The sequence below is a fragment of the Galeopterus variegatus genome, unplaced genomic scaffold (genome assembly GCF_000696425.1).
Source record: "Galeopterus variegatus unplaced genomic scaffold, G_variegatus-3.0.2 Scaffold472, whole genome shotgun sequence".
NCBI classification, from domain to species: Eukaryota; Metazoa; Chordata; class Mammalia; order Dermoptera; family Cynocephalidae; genus Galeopterus; species Galeopterus variegatus.
Window position 1 is genome coordinate 298,527 of NW_007726583.1, and position 19,659 is coordinate 318,185.

At 36.5% G+C, this 19,659-nt stretch overlaps 1 protein-coding gene across 3 annotated transcripts in view; it reads left to right on the top strand.

Annotated features, from left to right (window-relative positions):
• The first annotated feature begins 3,195 nt into the window (after nucleotides 1-3,195).
• Nucleotides 3,196-19,659, top strand: part of KIAA1033 (KIAA1033 ortholog) — a 61,919-nt gene continuing 45,455 nt past the window's right edge. The window contains exons 1-10 of one of the 3 annotated variants that reach the window (XM_008569171.1): nucleotides 3,196-3,332; nucleotides 6,660-6,799; nucleotides 10,389-10,442; nucleotides 10,538-10,603; nucleotides 11,811-11,856; nucleotides 12,329-12,396; nucleotides 15,295-15,377; nucleotides 17,106-17,148; nucleotides 17,742-17,845; nucleotides 18,636-18,756. In XM_008569171.1, the coding sequence (XP_008567393.1) occupies nucleotides 3,272-3,332; nucleotides 6,660-6,799; nucleotides 10,389-10,442; nucleotides 10,538-10,603; nucleotides 11,811-11,856; nucleotides 12,329-12,396; nucleotides 15,295-15,377; nucleotides 17,106-17,148; nucleotides 17,742-17,845; nucleotides 18,636-18,756 (786 nt within the window). In that variant the 5' untranslated portion in view covers nucleotides 3,196-3,271. Of the gene's footprint in view, nucleotides 3,333-6,659; nucleotides 6,800-10,388; nucleotides 10,443-10,537; nucleotides 10,604-11,810; nucleotides 11,857-12,328; nucleotides 12,397-15,294; nucleotides 15,378-17,105; nucleotides 17,149-17,741; nucleotides 17,846-18,635; nucleotides 18,757-19,659 lie in introns of those variants that run through there. The other 2 variants (XM_008569173.1, XM_008569172.1) reach the window with 2 other exon arrangements.

Here is a 19,659-nt window from a genome sequence, read left to right on the forward strand (position 1 = left end):
ATTTGAATGGTAGGGCCTTTAAGAGGTGATTAGACTGTGAGGACCGTGCCTTTATGAGTGAATTAATCCATTCATAGAGTAATGCGTGTGTGTCTGATGGCTTTATAAGGATAGTGAGTGAGAAGATTAACTCTTTCCCTTGCTCAGTCCATTTTCCTCAGGTGTTACTATGGACACCATAAGACCCTGTAGAGCGTTCCCACCAAGACGGTGCTCACCAGATGTGTTCCCTAGACTTTGGACTTCCCAGCTTCCATAACCGTAAGAAATTAAGAAATTAATTTCATTTCTTTGTAAATAACCCAGTTTCAAGTATTCTGATAAATAGAAATGGACTAATTCAACTACCCACCAGTACAGGGATCCTAGAATCCCTTAAATCAAAGGGTAGATTGGAAGAAGGCTTGTGTTACATCCTCTGAAGCATAAACTCCATGACAAAGGCAATGGGAATTCATTAAAAGATTTTAAGTGGGGCATGACCTGATCAGATAGGTTTGGGATACTTCACCCAGAGAATGTGGACAACGGAGGGAGAAGACCTGTCATAGGCCTTTAGTAATTGTCCAAGTGAGAGATTATTTTGGAATACACAGGACTCTGTGACATAGACAAAGTGAAATGTCTTTAGTGAGTTATTACCATAGATATTTTTATTGAGAAAGTTCACCCAGATTTTAGCTATATAATATATATAAAATATTTTCGTATGGAATAAACTGGGACTTAAGGTGTGAATATAAAGGCCTATAGGTTAAAGGCAGGGTTTCCTAGGAGCTGGCAGGCAGGCACTTTCTGTGGACAGCTATTCTGAAGTTCACAGAAGCTCTCAAAATAGCATAGTATTGTTATATAACATGTAAAATACGTACAACATACAAAATGTCATACAACATATAAAATGTTTCCCCTTCTGGGCCGAGCCCGTGGCGCACTCGGGAGCGGTGCTGGGAGTGCAGCGGCGCTCCCGCGCAGGTTCGGATCCTATATAGGGATGACTAATGCGCTCACAGTGCTCACTGGCTGAGCACGGTGCAGCCGGTCTCAAAAAGGACAAAAAAAAAAAAAAAATGTTTCCCTTTCTATTTCCAAGCTTGCCTTTCGGAAAGTACTATGTGAGTGAAGGGTAGTAGAAAGAAGAATATTTAATTTCTCAAAATGATTATTTGCCTTCTGTAGACTAGGTCTTAGAAATATAGGACATCAGTTATAACAAATAACTTTCAGATAGCACTTTTCAGTTGGTGAATGTGCTTTTATATTTAGTATCTAACTTGTAATTTTCTAACAAAATTCAAAATTCTAGGCTGTGGAATTTGATTTAAAGACATGTAAGTTTAGGACAGGCAACCCCCCTGCTATTGTTTTAAAACAATAAGGCTATATTGATTCACAAACACTTTTACAGAATGCAGTTGACATTGTTCTATGTATTTTATATGCATAAAGTAATTTAGTCCTCATAACAATCCTATGAGGAGTTTACTATTTTTGTTCCATATAAAGGTCGAGAAAATTGAGGCAGAGTTTAAACTATATGGCCCATGGGCAAAGTCAGGATTTGGACCTAGCCAATTTGGCTGTCATAACGGTGCTTTTACACAGTTATTAATATTCAACACTGTCCCACGGATGTGTACAGTTATGTTTCAATAAAAATAAAAATGAATAAAAAATAAAAAACTCTACTTTTAATTATTACAGACACTGCCTCTTGCTCCTAATCTATTAACTATAATAGATAAGCGTATCTGCAGATTAAAATTGCTCTGACTTGTAACTTCAGTTTATCATAGTAGTGTTGGGAGATTAATTATGGGAATTAAATGTGAAGAATACAGCAAAGTCAAACTCATGATAACACAGAAAATAAGGGAAAAATGTCTGCCAGTAGGCACTGATGATGCCTACTATTTTAAAGTTCCGTTTTTTGCTTTCTAAAATGCCCACTAAGACTTTTGCTTTCTAAAATGCCCACTAAGACTGCAAGCACCACAGGGGCAGGGATCCATCTTTCTCGTCTGTTTTATAGTTTCTGCATCTGGCATGGTGCCTGGAACCTAGTGGGTACTCAAGTATCTGACCCACTCCACAGATCCAATGGCTTCAGAGAATGCTCTTCAGGAGATCTGCATTGATTAGATTAGTTATCTTTGGTACTTTTTAAGATTGCAGAAGTAAAACCTTAATAAATTCTTATTAAAAATTCAAGAACACATACGTAGACACAACAAAACTTGAAAATCCACTTTCTACTCACCAACACATACTCTTTTGCAGGTGACCAATGTGCTGTTTATTGTGATTATGTGCTGTTTATTGTGATTTGGGTTCTCTTCTATGCATTTACATACACATATGCACATACGCCCTTATATAATTTAAAAATATAAACGGCGCCACAAATACATATTATTCCGCAACTGCCTCCCGTCGGGTTTTCATGCAACTGTAAACATATCTCACTTCTTTTTACAGTTCTCTAGTAATTTATAGTATAAATATATTAAACTTTATGTGATCATTCCTTTTGTGTGAACATTTAGATCGTTTCTTGTTAGTAACTATTAAGCAGCACGTTGCAATGGAGATTCCTGTGCAAATATTTGTATATGTGCAGAATTTGGGGAACACGGATCCCTAATTCTCGGAAAATCCAGGTAGCCGGTGAGTGCAAGGTAAGCAGAGACGTAAGGTTCCCTTTTAGGATGCGCATAAAGTAACTCCTCCTCTCGTACAGCGGTCTTTGCACAGGCCGTGCAAAGGGCGGCAGGATATCCAATGGTGGCGATAAAGAGGATGTTGGCCATAGTGGCTTCTTGGAAGCAGCGCCTGGGCAGCATCGTCCTCGGGGTCCTCATGCTTTCCTTTTAAGCCCCCACCCCATCAATTCAGTCCTTCTTAGGTTAGACTGAGGGAACAAATTCCCCAGTAACTAAAAAATCGCCTCGAGACAGCAGGGCGAAATTGAACCCGCCGATGTGGCATGAGATCAGCAGTGAACGCTGACAAAGCCCAAGGCGACGCCCAAGGTGGAACACAGAACCCCAGCGGGGACCACCGCCGTCATGGCGGCCCCGGGTGGCCCACCGCGGAGGACTCTCTTTCCCAGCAGCCCCCGCGGCCGCAGGGGCAAAGTCCGGCCGGCCGTCGCGAGCGGGGGCGGGGCCGAGGCCGGGGCCGGAAGTCACGTGTTGTGACAGCCGCTGGGGTGAGGCCCCCGTGGTTTCCCGGGCTGGTTGGGGCTTCGTCAGTGAGAGGCGTCGGGGAGATGGCGGTGGAGACTCTGTCCCCGGACTGGGAGTTTGACCGCCTTGACGACGGCTCACTGAGTAAGGGAGCGTCAGGGCGAGGGCTGCGGGTGGACGCTCCCCGGCCCGCGGCACCCTTGTTAGCGTTCCTCCGGGAGGGCTGTGCATCGCGGTTGCTGCGCATCGCGGTTGCTGCGCAGCGGTCGGGTTGGGGACACTTTCTAGCCCAGGGGATGTGAGAGGGACGCGCTCTCCAGCCTCATTTTCCTGGGGGCTCAGCAGTGGCGGGCCAGGCTGGCTCGGTCGGCGTGCGGAGAGGTCACTCTCTTGGTGAGCCTGAGATGCCGCTGGGGTGGGGGCGGCGCGGCGTCTGCCTTCTGCTGCCCGGGGAGGCCCAGCAGCCCCGGGATCCCAGGCTGCTCCTGTCTGGCCTCTCGGGGTTTTCGCCAGATTATCAGAGCGTTCAGTTCTAAAAGAGGTTGATGTCTGGGTTCCTGTTTCAGTTTCCTGTTTTTCTTTTCCTCCCAAACGAACTTTTGGAAGTTTGGGTGTTTTTTCCTTTACAGGCTTATAAGTGTAGAAGGTAGCGAGAAAAGAACTCTTTACACGGTAAAAGTAAATACGTGAATGCCATTTTTATCCCCTTCAAGCATTTTATTTATGTTAAATGGTATTTTTAAAATGCTGTTCTGTAGTTTGCATTGCAGCTACAAAAGTTTCAAAATTACAACAACAAAGGTTTCAGTTACAGCAAGTCTGCTTCAAATTGTGCTTCATAAAATCTAATTGTCTCCCCCCCACCCCCCCACCGTGGCTGGCAACCACAGGGATATGAGCCCTTGACTTTGGTGTTGTAACACCATGCTCTAACCAACTGAGCTACGTGGCCAGCCCTAATTGTCTTGTTTTAAGTTAGGAGTCCAACCGAGAAAAACCTAACAAATTCAGTTCTTTCAGCAAAACGTGGAGGCCAAACTATTTAAGTGGAACTCTGCTTGAAATTAATACAGATTGACAATCTGTTTCTTATCTTGGGTGATATTAATCTGCATAAGTAATATGAGATATCGGGGCATGCTATTTGTGAATTTGTTGTTAGGCATAGTTTTCCCAAAAGATGGAATGCTATTTTTCTTAAAATTCCAGATGAATTTTGCTTGATTTTACAAAGATTAATTAATGTCTACAAACTTAGATGTAGTTAAGTTTTATTAGCCTTTCAAAGAATTGTGGACTACAAAACAGGATGTTTGCAGTTTTTCACAAAACGTTCCAAAAGATATTAACTCAGTGCAGTACACAAAAAAATCTTGGCGGTAATGACAAAATCTTTGTATTTTTTGTGGAGACGAGTCTGTGTTTTTATAATAAACTGCACCTTGTCATGTATGAAGTTTTATGGACAGAGGTCCCCTACCTTAGTTTTTCAAAAAATTGGAATGAGGGTATGTTACTGGTTTTGAAAATGGTTCAACTGAGAGTAGAATGATCTGATCCAGAGAACAAACATTTTTTTCACAACAGTCGCTGTGCTAGGTCTTAGGGATACAAAGATAAAAACAAGGAATTCGGTCTATATAAGAGATAAGCAGGTTAAATAGGTTTTTGGAATTTTACTCCTGAAGAATCACCATGTTGCTCTTATTTCAAATCTTTTTATTTAAACTTTACCAATTTTACAACTGTTCATTATCTTATGAGCAAGTAAATTTAATGTTATTACAGGTTTTCTGTTCCCTGCTACTTTGTGAATCCTCAGAGTAAACGAGTGATTTAGTAGAATGTTTTTCTAGTTTGTCTTAACTCATTTGCTGGTCAAATGGTAGCTTTAACTGGTCGTTTTCCACATAACTGATAATAAGATGTCTACTTGGGGTTCTGAGAATCTTATGCAGTTCTTATATGTAAGCTTTAAGTAGGAAAAGACTTTTCTCTGTGCCTGGTTTTCATTAACTCTGGACCATTAATCATGTCTAGACTAATTGTTTTCCAGAATTGCCTCGATTAATGCAATAATTAGACGGGAACCTTAATGAACTAGATTGAGCCACCTGATTCAGAGTATTAGTTGTAAAATAAGGCAGAATAGGGAGCTAGGTCTTTGTGCTTTAATACAACGTGAGTCAGAACACACTTTCTTATAGTGGCTTTGCATTGCTAATTTGAAGAGAGAAAATTTTTACCTTTTTTAGAAGACAAAGATTGAATAGTTATTCACATCAGTAGAAGAAACTGAGTTGGAATTGAATTTGCTGCCTTTGTGATTAAGTAATGAATGCATTCTTATGTATAAGGTGAAATATTTGCTTTCATTTATTTTGACAAATAGGCATTTTTTAAAATCCAGTTTATTCCAGCAACTCCTTAAAGTCACTTGTTAATGTGAAAATCCTGTAAATAAATATCAGCACAATATTCTGTACTCAATGAGTGTTCTTTACTGGCTTTTCCAACTCAATTGTGATAGCTAAATAATTAAAGTATCTTGGTAAATTTTAGGCATTATGGGGATAATATGCTGAAGCAGGTCTAAAACTTCCATTTTAAAAATATTTAGGTGTATTTTATTGTGTACTTTATTGTGTATAGAATTAAGAATTAAATTTTAAAATATTGCTTCTGTGACAACAGAGATTTTTGCAGTTGCTTCAGGCCATGAATATTTCTATTTTGTAAAAGAGTCATTTTTTTTTTTTTTTTTTTTTTAAAGATGACCGGTAAGGGAATCTTAACCCTTGACTTGGTGTCAGCACCACGCTCACCCAGTGAGCAAACCGGCCATCCCTATATGGGATCCGAACCCGTGGCGTTGGTGTTATCAGCACTGCACTCTCCCAAGTGAGCCACAGGCCGGCCCGTAAAAGAGTCATTTTTGACTAAAACATAGAATCAGGATATTGAGTTGTCTAAGGCATTATTCAAATTGGTTAAAAGCCCTTGAATTAGGGGGCCGACCTGTGGCTCACTCAGGAGAATGTGGTGCTGATAACACCAAGGCCACGGGTTCGGACCGTAAAGGGATGGCCGGTTCACTCACTTCAGAGAGTGTGGTGTTGACAACACTGAGTCAAGGGTTAAGATCCCCTTACTGGTCATCTTTAAAAAAAAAAAAAAAAAAGCCCTTGATTATGGGGTAAGTGTGCTAGTGACTTTTTCCTGATACTTTAGAGTTTAAAGATGATACCTTTGTATATGGTAATATCTACTGCTTTTAAAATTATTTTATGTGTTTGGAGAATATTGAAAGCTGTATTATTGTTTAACTTTGGGACTTTATTTTCAAGTTCAGACATTCCAAAGTAATAATCAACAACAGTGCTTTGCTCTGGCTTTTGAGGTTACTTGAAGTAAATGTCCTGTAATTCATTACTTGTATTTATCACATACTCTTTTAAAATTTAAATTTAGAAATTCATGCTGAAGTCCAACTTAAGAATTATGGGAAATTTCTTGAAGAGTATACATCTCAGTTGAGAAGAATCGAGGACGCGCTGGACGACTCAATTGGAGATGTTTGGGATTTCAATCTTGATCCTATAGCATTAAAGGTTTGATTTGATTTGATTTTTAAACTTACGTATCTATTTTCAGAACATACTATCTTTTGAAAACGTCATTTTTTTTAATGGAAAATATATTTTTATTTGAAATCTAAGAAATAAAAGAAACTTGGTGAAAGTTGTTAATTTCCTTTTCTCCAAGCCAGGAGAGTTTTAAAAAATTGTTTTTATAAAGAATAACACAAACTTCTTCAGTATTAGAGAGTGACAAACTCTAACTCTTTAAGCTGGCTTTTGTTTTTCATCATCAAGAAAATGAAGAGGGGTGAATAGAATATTGAGGCTTTATTTGTTTCTTCTTACTGAGGTTATTTTACACACAGTAAAATGCACAGATTTTAAGAATACTATTTAATGAATTTTGCCAAACACATATACCCATATGTTGAGATACAGAGTATTTCCATCACTTCCAAAAAGTTAAAGTCCCTTAGGGGATCTTAATATGGGAGTAATTTTTTAGTGTATATAATAAAGCACATTTATTCTGTTCCATTTTGAGATAGTTCTGTCTCATTTTATCTTTGAAACTATAGTCTGTTACCACTTATATATATATAGCTAATATTGATTGAACACATTATGTTCTAGACACTGTTCTAAATCACACATTAACTTTCTTAGTAACAGCTTTCATGAAGTGTAGTTCATGTGTCATACAATTCACCTATTAAAATTGAACATTTAATTGGTTTTTAATATACTCACAGAATTGCACAGCTATCACCACAGTCTTAGAACATTTTCACCATCCCCACAACAAATCCTGTAGTGATTAGTAGTCAGCCTACCTAGACATGCCATGTCACACCACACCAACACCCCCCAGCCCTAGGCAACCACCAGTCAGTCTACTTTCTGTCACTATGGATTTGTCTTTTTTGGACATTTTATGTAAATGGAATCATACAATGCGGTGCTTTATGGCTGGCTTCTTTCACTTAGCATAATGTTTTCAAGGCTCATCTGTGTTGTAGCATATGTAATTGCTTTAATTCTTTAATTCTTTTTATTGCTGAATGATATTTTATAGAGTGGATATACTGCATTTTATTTACCTACTCATCAGTTGATAGACATTTTGGTTTTTCCAGTTTTTGGCTATTGTGAATAATGCTGCTATGAAAATTTGTGTACAAGATTTTGTGTAGATTTATGTTTTCATTTCTCTTGGATATATGTTCCTAGGAGTGTAATTGCTGGGGTATATGGTAACTATGTTTAACTTTTTGAGAAACTGCCAGACTTTGCCAGTGTGGCTGCAGTGTTTTACATTCCTGCCTGCACTGTATGAGGGTTCCAATTTCTCAACATCCTTGCCAACAGTTGTTACTGTCTGTATTAGTCTGTTTCCGTTGCTTATAACAAAATACTTGGAACTGGGTAATTTATAAAGAAAATGAAATTTATTGCTTACAGTTTCTGAGGCTAAAAGTCCAAAGTCCATCTGATGGTGGCGACAGCGACCTACGGGTCTCACATTGCCCGATGGTGGAAGCAGATAGAGCAGAGAGAGTGAAAGACAGTCTCCTCTTGTTTTAAAGCCCTCAGAACCATGCCTCTGACCCCCATTTTTAATCTATTCACTCTGGCACAGTCCTACAATCCAATCACCTCTTCAAGGCCCCACCTTTCAATTACCATAATAGGATTTCCCACCCTCTTAACAGTCACAGTGGGGGCTAAGTTTCTAATACATGAAACTTGGGGGACACAGTTCAAGCTTCAGGGAGTTTTGGGGAGACATAATTCAATCCACTATACTGTCTTTCTCTTTTTGCCATTTTATTGGGTGTGAAGTAGTATCTCATTGTGGTTTTGATTTGAATTTCTCTCATGTTTAATGATGTTGAATATCTGTCTTTTCATGTGCACATTGGCCATTTGTATGTCTTCTTTGGAGAAATGTCTATTCAGACCCTTTGTCCATTTTTAGATTGGGATATTGTTTTATTATTCCACTGTAGGACAAGTATTGACATCTAATTCCCACAACAACTCTATAAGGTAGATTAAATATCATCTCCATTTGCCAATGTGAAAACTAAGGCATAGGAGAGTTAAGCAATTTATTCAAGTAAGTGACACATTTAGTTAAGTGGCAAATCAATGTAAGGCAGTTTGGCCCCAGAGCCTGTGTCCTTATCCACAACTCTGAACTGCCTCTCTAATGCTTTATGTATTTGTAAACTGAAATTACTTTCCTTTGGCTCTTCTAGATTGCAAGCTGGATAGGCTCAGTCTTCCTTTAAAAATCTTTCTCTGCGTTTGTCATTGTATCTTTTTTGTTCTTCAACACTTATGTGAGAATCTTTGTATGTAAGTTGTAGGACTTCCACTAGGAAATTGCCATTCTCAACCTATACTATTTCTGAGGGTAATGAGTTTCATACATTTGTCGCTTGCCTATAAGTGATAGTTTTTATTTTTTTGAGACTTTTTCTTGGGCTTTAAGGGCTTCTTCTAGTTATGATCATAAAAATCTAGTTATCATACAACTCTAGTTATGATCATAAAAATTAGTCTCAATTCTGATTTTATAAAAGCATGAAATCATTTTTCAGCTTTAATCTTCCCCTAAAGAAAAGTTGTAACCTTTAAAATTTTATCATCATATGGACCCTTCTTCTGCTCCTCATGGCTTTCTCTTGGAAACTGTTTTTAGTTCCATTATTGGACAGTTATTTTATTATGTTTGTACTATACAAGTTTCTTAGTATTTTGGGAAAATCACAAACACACAGAATTTCTGTAAACAAAAATAACAACCTAATGAGAAAGGGTTTATATGATAACATACATAAATACTTAATTCTTAGTATATAACCCAAAAGGGAGATCTAATATTTCACTTAATAAAGAGATCACTTGTAGATGGTGATCAGGAAGGCTTTATGAAAGAAGTGGAAATTGAGCTGGCCTTAGAAGATAAACGAACTGCACATTGTATTTTAAGTGTTTCTGAGCTGTGGATTTATAACAGGAAAATTTATTTCTTTTTTCTACCTTGTTCTACTCTTTATGATAATTTATTTTGACTCTTGTAGCTACAGTATCTTATGAAATTTATGCCTGCATATCAAATTCCAAAATTATGAGAGGTTTTTTCCCATGGTCACAACTAATGGAGTTTAATAATATTAGTATTGCTTTGCATTTTCTTGCACTGAACTTATAATCAGCCACCTTATACCCTAGAGAGCAACTAGAGTTATTGCAACATGATTGTGTCATTTTGAGGCCATTTTTTCTTGGATTTGTTTCTTACTGTGTTGTCTGATGAGATTGTTTTGAACAAAATAGTTTGTGTGGTGCTAGTGCTGAGTACAGGGTCTAACACAAGTTTATTTATTTATTTTATTTTACTTTATTAGTATACAATGTAGTTGATATTCTTGTCCCTTTACCAAATCTACCTTCCCCCCCACCCCAACATCATATCTGTTCACTTGTCTTAACAAGTTCAAGGAATTGTAATACAAGTTTAAGTAGAATAGAGCTAGTCTCAATTTGTATATTTCAAATTTCAGTGATTTTTTTCCAATTAAAAGGAAATGTTCTTTTCCTTTGTTTCTAGCTTTTGCCTTATGAACAGTCTTCCCTTTTGGAACTCATAAAGACTGAAAACAAGGTACAGAATCCTAAACCTAAAAATGTATTTTTAAAAATGCTTTAGTTACCTGTTATAATTTACTTGTTTAATTCTGTTTTTACTCATGAAACTAGGTATTAAACAAAGTCATCACTGTTTATGCTGCACTTTGTTGTGAAATCAAGAAATTAAAATATGAGGTAATTATACATATTCTTGTCTTAAAACTGTAACAACAAATCATTTAAAAGCAAATATGTGTTTATATATGTACAGCATGCAGTAAGTATTTATTGAATGTTGAATGAATTATTTATTTAAAGTAATAGTATTACTAGTGACTACCGTTCATTGACTACTTGCTATGTGCCAAACACCATGCTAACACTGTTAATCCTTTTAACAACCCAGGGAGGTAGGTGAGGAATTATGAAGAAACTGAGGCTTAAAGAGGGTGTCGCTTGCCTTACATCTTACTGTTTGTAAAAGTTTGAATCTAGTTTTGCCTATCTCCAAAGTCTGTTACCTGCCATATATACTGGCTATCTAGAGATAACTGATTTTTTAGAATCTTTAATATGCATTTAGTTTTGTGTTTTGTTACCTGTGTGCCATTAAAACTTTGGTAGAAGCTGGTAAATTTCATCTTCTTTCCTCTCCCTTTTTGATACTTATTCTTGCTCTATATCTCCTATGAACTAATGGGAGGAGTGGGAAATGAGGGTGGTTAGATAAGACAAAGTAAAGGTTAAAGGAGTTAAGATACAGCTTTGAGTATCAGTAATATCTTTGGTATTCTAAAGATAAATTGAATTTACTTGTAAGCAGTTTTTGAATTTATCTTTTTTTTTTTTTTAAAAAGATGACTGGTAAGGGGATCTTAACCCTTGACTTGGTGTTGTCAGCACCACGCTCAGCCAGTGAGCGAACCGGCCATCCCTATGTGGGATCCAAACCCGGGGCCTTGGTGTCATCAGCACCGCACTCTCCCGAGTGAGCCATGGGCCGGCCCAAGTTTTTGAATTTAAATGAATTAGTATATAGATGATGTAGATACTGTGTATTATTAAAAACAGATAACTAAGAGAGCTTAGGAATTTAGGGGCCGGCCCGGTGGTGCACTGCTACAGTGCGCCGCTTGGGAAGCGCGGCGGCGCTCCTGCCAAGGGTTCGGATCCCACATGCAGACCGGCTGCTCACTGGCTGAGCGAGGAGCGGGGGCAACACCGAGGGTTGCGATCCCGTTGCCGGTCCCGGTCTGGTACGGGCGCGACACTGAGGGTTGCGATCCGTTGCCGGTCACGAAAAAAGACAAAAAAAGACAAAAAAAAAAAAAAAAAAGAGAGAGCTTAGGAATTTAAAAACAAAATAACCTTTAAAATTATTTTAATTTTTTTTTTTAAATAGGCTGAAACTAAATTTTACAATGGCCTCTTATTTTATGGAGAAGGTGGTAAGTTTTAAAACCTCAAAATTATAATGTGTTGATGCATTTTTTGACTTGAAATAGATGAAAAGTTAATATTTCTAGGACTACCATGATTACGTGATGTATTAGTGTGAGAAAATAAACATTCACATTTTTTGTTGGTTGGTTGGTTGGTTTGGTAAATAGGTGAAAAGTACCTGAGTGATAAAGCAGTAGTAAATTCTCTAAAGTTGATTTTTGATATTTTCATAAGTTAAGTACTGTAGCTAGATGAGAATTTTCTTCGAATGCATTGAATAGTGAAGCAGATGGTCACTTTTAATTGTGTGATTAATGATTGTCTCATTTTTCTCTTCGGTGTAAAAATTCTGTTTTCAGTACTATGCAGATTAGAATACATCCTAAAAAATAAAAAATGTGACTTTTTTGCTTTTTTGCTGTTCATTGAGTTTAAATTAAAAAATTGAAATATGATTTTTTATGTTGCCTTTTAAAGCTACAGATTCCAGCATGGTAGAAGGTGATAGTCAAATTCAAATGGGGAGATTTATTTCATTCTTACAGGTAACTGATTTTTACTTCCTATTGAGCTTTTTCTTTGAAAAATTTGAGGAAATTACACATAATTTAAAAAGATCTGAAACCTTCAAATGCTGAGGATGTATACTCTGAGGGTAACCCAACTTAATTCATTAGCACTGGATTATAGTTTAAGAGATCATAACTCCTGAAAGATTTCCAAGCATTTTTAGGGGAATAAAATATCAAAATAAGTTTCTTTGGTAATTTCATTTTGTGGACCATTTGTTACCATGCTTTTTAAAAGAATTTGAACTTTGTACCAGGTGGGAAATGATAAATTTTGTAAGGAAAAGTGTTAATAGAGAGGATTAAGCTGGTATGTGAACTTAATGAGGTTGTTAAAAGCAGTAGTACTTGATGCTTCTAACAGAATGTTTCAATTTAGATATGCTTTTCATCACTGCGAAGTTTTAGTGGTTCTAGGTCTTTTGGTTTAATTTTATCAAAAGAATGAAATAACTTCTATATCCCCCCCCTTATAAAAACAATGCATGTACAATGTGAAAAAAGCAGAAGTTGAAGGAAAAAATACCCATAGTTCTACCTCGCTTCTCATTGTTGGGTACAAGATTTGATACATTTCATCAAATCAAGCATGCTAATTTATTGTTCACATTCTTTATATCTTTATCACCTTTTTTGTCACCTTGACCTAATTGAGGACATTTTGTGTGTGTTATTCAGGATCCTGTTTTTGGAAAAAAGTTTCTCAGGGTATTTTAAAAGATGTAGGTCAAAGGATACAAAGTAGCAGATATGTAGAATGAACAAGTCTAGAGTTCTGATGTACAGCATAGGGACTATAGGTAATAACATTGTACAGCATATGGGATTTATGCTAAATGAATAAATAGACTTTAGCTACTCTTGCCACAAAAACAACAACAAAAAATGGGTAACTGACATGATGGATATATTTGCTTCATTATAGTAACCTTTTTACTATCTATATGTACTCCACAACATCATGTTATATACCTTAAATATATATAATAAAAGTTATTTTTTAAAAGGGGGATTTAATATATGGAACTGATTACACAGGAGTTGGAGAGCTGAAAGAACAGAGAGAACAGTGAGGTAATCCAGAGGAAGTAGATACCACCTCTATATCCAGGGAATAAAAGGGAAGAGATTGGAGTGGCCCGAATCTGGGAGTTTGGAGAAGGAGCCCCATGGAATTGGTGCTCATATCTCTAAGGAGGGGGCACTGCCTGGCTGCTGGTTCCTCTGAGAGGGCAGTTTGAGGTTAGTTCTGGAGTGCTGAAAGAGGCTGGATGCTGATGCAAACTGCCATTGTTGGAGTCAACTGCTCTTGCCTGGATTATGTTGATAAAAAACGACAAGAAATAGAAAGGATGACCTTTTCCTGCCTTCCAGACTCCCTTTAGTGCTATCTATTGGCAGAACCTAAAAGGAAGCCTATTGGACAGGAAAGTGGCTAACAAGTGTTGTTGGCAGGGTCCCAGTGAATGTGTCATTTTCTCCCTATAGTTTTATCAAATTTTGCATTTCTTATCTTGAAGGTGTTTTATTTGGTGTGTACATGTTTAGAATTGTTAATCATTCCTGAAAAATTGGACCTTTGATCATTATGTGGTGACCCTCTTAAGCTATGATAATAACCATGTATATAGTATATAATTATATAAATATATATTACATACATGGTAATTAGCTATAGTTAATCTAATAGTCTATTTTATCTGATAGTAATATTGCTGCCCAGCTCTGTTTCAATTAATATTTTCTTGATTTATTTTATTCCGTTCTTTCAACCTGTCAGTGTCATTGTGTTTCTGTCGTATTTCTTTAGAATTGCATATATCGGGATTTTGCTTTTTTATACAATCTGACAATCTCTGTATTTTAATTGATTAATTTATTTCTATTTATATCTCACATAGTCTATTTATATATTTGGTTTTTTTTCTGCCTTTTCACTTTATGCCCTCTATTTGTCCAGCATTTTCTGTTCTTTTCCTTGCTTTTATTAAACTTTCAGAATTTTAATAAGTATAAAACTAGGGCTGTTTAAGTGATATTAAAATGTGTTATTTTTATTTTCAAAAACTTTGAATTGCTTTTGGATCTCACTAAATATGTTTTGTGGGCCTAGTATATGGTAGAAACTGGTTTTGGTGCTGGGGATACAGCAGTGCACAAAACCAGCAGAAACTCCTGCCCTCATAGAGCTTAACATTTAGAACAGTCATAGTTTAATCAGGTTTTAAATACTTTAGATACAAACTGTTTCTGTGGGTTTAAAAATTGAGAGCTTCTGAAAACAAATTTTCAGAAGGTCTGGGACATCTAGATGTGAGTTAGTTATTATTTAATGACAAACATATCCCTGGGATAATTGATATTTCACTTGCTATGTGCCAAGCCTGTTTATAGATATGATTAAAGTGAAAAAAAGTTTGAAGTTATTTCACAGTGACTTTTGCAGACCCTGTCCTCTCATCATTATACTTTATTAACTGGAAGCTTTTGAGCTCCTTCATTTATTCAGATGTTCATTCATTTATTCATTTAATAGGACAGGACAGAAATTTATTGAGATGCAATTGAGTGTTAGCCACCATGTTAGGCAGTGGATATTCAATGAAGGAATGAAACAGTCCCTGTCATTTAGGAGTTATAAGAATAAGTGAAACATTAGACTTAAGAATAGACCTCTAAATGAAATGCACAGGGAGCAAAGAGGTAGGAATGACCCTGGGATCCAGAGGTGAGTTAAGTATTGATTGCTTGAGGGATGTTTGAAGTTGGTTGGCTGCTGTTTGACTGGAGATTTTATTGGAACCATAAAATTCAGTCAAAAATGGTGACATTTAAAAAGCAACTTTGTAACATATACTCAACTTGTCATTTCAGGAACTGTCTTGTTTTGTTACGAGGTGCTATGAAGTGGTGATGAATGTAGTCCATCAGTTGGCTGCCCTCTATATCAGTAACAAGTAATGGATTTTAGAAATATTTTTGCCTTTATAATAGAGATGCAGGAAATGTTTTTCTAAGATTAACTAATACCTCAATAGGTTTTTGCTTGCTCACTCATTTATTCAGCATTCTTTGAACACTCATGATATTTCAAACACGACTTAATGTGTGTAATACATAGGTTAATAAGACAATTTCTACCATGGTGAATGAACCCATTACCTGTCTGAATGAGAATGTTGACAGAAAACTCTTAAATTTGACCATATAGAAAAAGGGTAGTATGGAATTAGTACATGTACCATGTTCTCTCTGTTCTTTTCCTTTCTACGTTAATGGTTCCCTGATTCATTAGGGCACATGAGACTTTTATTAAATACAGAATCTTGGGGGAGTGGAACTAAGGAATCTACACTGAGAAAATTTTGTGAGTAATTCTAATTATCTTCCAAGTTTGGGGACCAGTACCCTCAGTTAAGAAAAAAATGATCAAATTTTCATAGAGCCCTTGCTGTTCTTACCATAAAACATCTCACGTTTGATTAATTCTATGTACTTAAAATTGTTTCCACGTTTCCTATTTAATTATACCCTTACAATAACTTTGTTTAGGTGTATGGCCTAGGAATTCCTTTTTTTTTTTCTGACCGGTAAGGGGATCGCAACCCTCGGCATGGTGTGGTCTGCACCACGCTCAGCCAGTGAGCACACCAGCCATCCCTATATAGGATCCAAAGCTGCGGCCTCGGCGCTACCAGCGCTGCACTCTCCTGAGTGAGCTACGGGGCCAGCCCATATGGCTGGGAATTCTTAACGACGAGAAGAGATAATTGAGGCCCTGAGGAATTAATTTGCCGAGATTCCATAGCAGTTTCGGCACTGTTCTTTTGGTCACCAGTCCATTCATTGTTTTTCTTACTATATCATGTTGCATCTTAACTCTGTTTATAAATTAGAGGACTATGTTAACTGTTTCCCATTCTCATGTTTTACTCCTCACTTAGGTATTTCTTTTATGTTCTGTCTTCTCACTGAAGCTCTCCTCATGGCAGGAGAGAATGAGAGCATAGCACCCCCACCCCCTACAGTACCTGGTGTGTAATTCTTAGGGGATTCCTCCTCACCCCACCCCCGCCCTAGAAGGATGAAATTGATTTGAATTTTGTGTTTAATTTTAAAATACACACTTTGTTTTCTGGCATATCTTTATGTGCTTTGATATGCAAGTACTATCATAAATTATTTATTGTTGAGTAAATTGAAAATCTAGGAAGTAAGTTGAATTTTTCTGTGGCTTTTGGCTTTGGTATAATCCCAGTAGGGAGCACTATTTTTCAGTAGGAATGAGAACTCAAATCTAACTGAAGAGAGGACTAGTTCCCAAATAACAAAGATTGAGAAATTATAATATCAGTTTTATTAATTCTCTGCCTCCATCCTCAGATAGATCCCTTAGGTTTCAATAGCCAAGGTTATTCACGGGCTGCATATCATCATATCCCTCCCTACCTGTGAGTGGGGTGCAGGCAAGGATAGCCTGAGCTCTGTATGCACAGATTAGTTCCAGTCTTGGGAAAGTAGAATATGGTAGTAATTTCTTGGATCTCTTTTAGTGACTAAAGTCTTGATAAAGATAAAAACATATTAAAATTCCAAGAGCTTATGTTCCTATGTATATTCCTTGAAATAGAATGAACTGTGACAAAATAATTTTTAAAAAAAACCTGGGTATTATTTTATTACAGGATTGCACCCAAAATTATAGAGACAACTGGAGTTCATTTTCAGGTAAAATTAATTTAATTTGATCTGTAAAGCTGTAATTTTTACTGTATTTTACTTTGGAGTTTGTATCATTGAGGAGCACAACAATTAATAGCAAGACTCTTAAAGGCGCCTTTTTTTTTTTTTTTTTTTGCATTTGCTCTCTTTTGTCTGTGAGGTTGATGAGGCATTGCTTACCTAGTATCAGTGTAACCCTTAGTTTTTCCCAGTAGTGGCCCAATGCAGATTCTTCAAATCATCTCTTTGGACAGTGAAACAAACCTGCAGTATCACATTAGGGATGAAATATGGGCAAAGTGTTTTCTATTTAAAGCTAATAGTCTCATCTGAGGATCAAACCTGTAGCTTGATAAACTGATTTACTCACTGCTGTAACTAATTCCGTAATTAGCCCAAATGTGTTTTACTTTAAAAATCCATGGGGATTAACTTCTTTTTTTTTTTTTACTAATTTCTCAAGAAACAACAGTGGTTATTTATTCATCATTTATTCATTAATTCATTATATTTATTAAGTACCCACTGTGTTAGTTTCTGGAATTGAGGCTTAACTTCTAACTAGTGATAAATGATAATCATTAAAGATTTTTTGACAGACTATGTACGAGCACTTGGGAGAACTGCTAACAGTTTTGCTCACCCTGGATGAAATTATTGAAAATCATATCACACTGAAAGACCACTGGACTATGTACAAAAGGTATACCAACTGAAATATTTTAAAATATTCTCTTATTGTATATGGTTAATGTATTAGTATTTGTAAAAAGTAAACAAATGTAAATAATGTAGATCCTTTAAAAGACCAGGAGATCTATATTCGTGTCAAATGCTTTTATGAAGACAGTGACCATTCTTTTTTTTTTTTTTAAAGATGACCGGTAAGGGGATCTCAACCCTTGGCTTGGTGTTGTCAGCACCACGCTCAGCCAGTGAGCAAACCGGCCATCCCTATATAGGATCCGAACTTGCGGCCTTGGTGCTATCAGCACTGCACTCTACCGAGTGAGCCACGGGCTGGCCTGACAGTGACCATTCTTTAATTTTCAGATTTTTAATTTGTTTGAGAGTATGATATACCTATTTAAAGCATACTAGTTCTTAAAGTACAGTAGGATGTTAATTTGCCTACCTTAGGACTCAGATATATTTTTTTCTTAGGTTGTATTCAAGTGATAGTCTTTCTCCAGAGCTTGGTTTCACTTTATTACATATTCCAAAATTGTTTTTTTAAGTCAAGGCATCTTATTTTATTCAGTTTATAAGTATTCACTAAATATCTGATATAAACAGAGCACCAGGCATCTGAGTTTAAGATGATATAAAAAAGCAAAGAGTATTAAATATATTAGGATTCTTCTTAAGTTTTCAAATGTGTAGAGGTAAATAAGAATTACAAATACAAAATTTTGATTTCTGGGAAAATTTTTAATTTTTAATGTAAGAATTCATTGGGTCGATTTAAGATCTTTCTTGTAATCTACCACAAGATTGCTGAAATCTGTCCATCACAATCCATCAAAATTTGGAATTCAGGAAGAAAAACTAAAGCCATTTGAAAAATTTTTGCTGAAGCTGGAAGGGCAGTTACTTGATGGAATGATATTCCAGGTAAGTAGAGATGTATCAGGCTGTAACAAATGGGTGTATATTAGTTGACTCAGCTCAGAATTATAGGAGGACACTTTTATATTATACTGTTGAATATGTTTTTCTCTGAAAAGTGCTTTGGCTTAAAGTCATTGTTCATGTACTAAAATATAATTATTCCAGTATCTAGTAGCAAACAGTAGTGTACTAGCAGTTGTATTTGGGGTGAGAGTTTTAGTTTTTTAGTCATGTAAAAGGATAAAATGATTTAAAGGATTAAGATCTAAGATCTAAGCAGTTGTGCTTAAGTATTGTGTTTGTTGTTAACCTCTAGATTTAGCGTGTAAAAGTACCTTTAAAAAGTCTGTTTAATTCTTTCCAGGCCCAGGGAATATAATTTGGGTCTGCACAGTCCAGTCTGGTAGCTTCTAACAACATGTGGGTATTTAAATTTAAATTAATTGAAGTAAAATAAAAACATTCACTTTAGTCACACTAGCTACATTTCAAATGCTTAATAGCCACATGTAGTTCACGGCTAACCATGATGTCAGGCAGCACAGAAGTAGAACATTTCCATCATCACAGAAAGTTCTGTTGGACAGTCATGTGTTGGGTAGTTTCTACAAGAAATTGCATTATATTCCATTTAAATCTGCTTCAAGATTACCGAGTAAACATTATTTCATGATATTTTTCAGTTATATGTGTATATATGTACTAGGTCACAATGTAAAACATATGTCTTAATGTGAGATACTTCAAAAATGTATGAAAATCATTGATCTAATATTGCCTCCCAGGGAAAAAATAAGCAGATTAATTAATTTTTTTTTTTTTTTAAAGATGACCGGTAAGGGGATCTTAACCCTTGACTTGGTGTTGTCAGCACCACGCTCAGCCAGTGAGCGAACCGGCCATCCC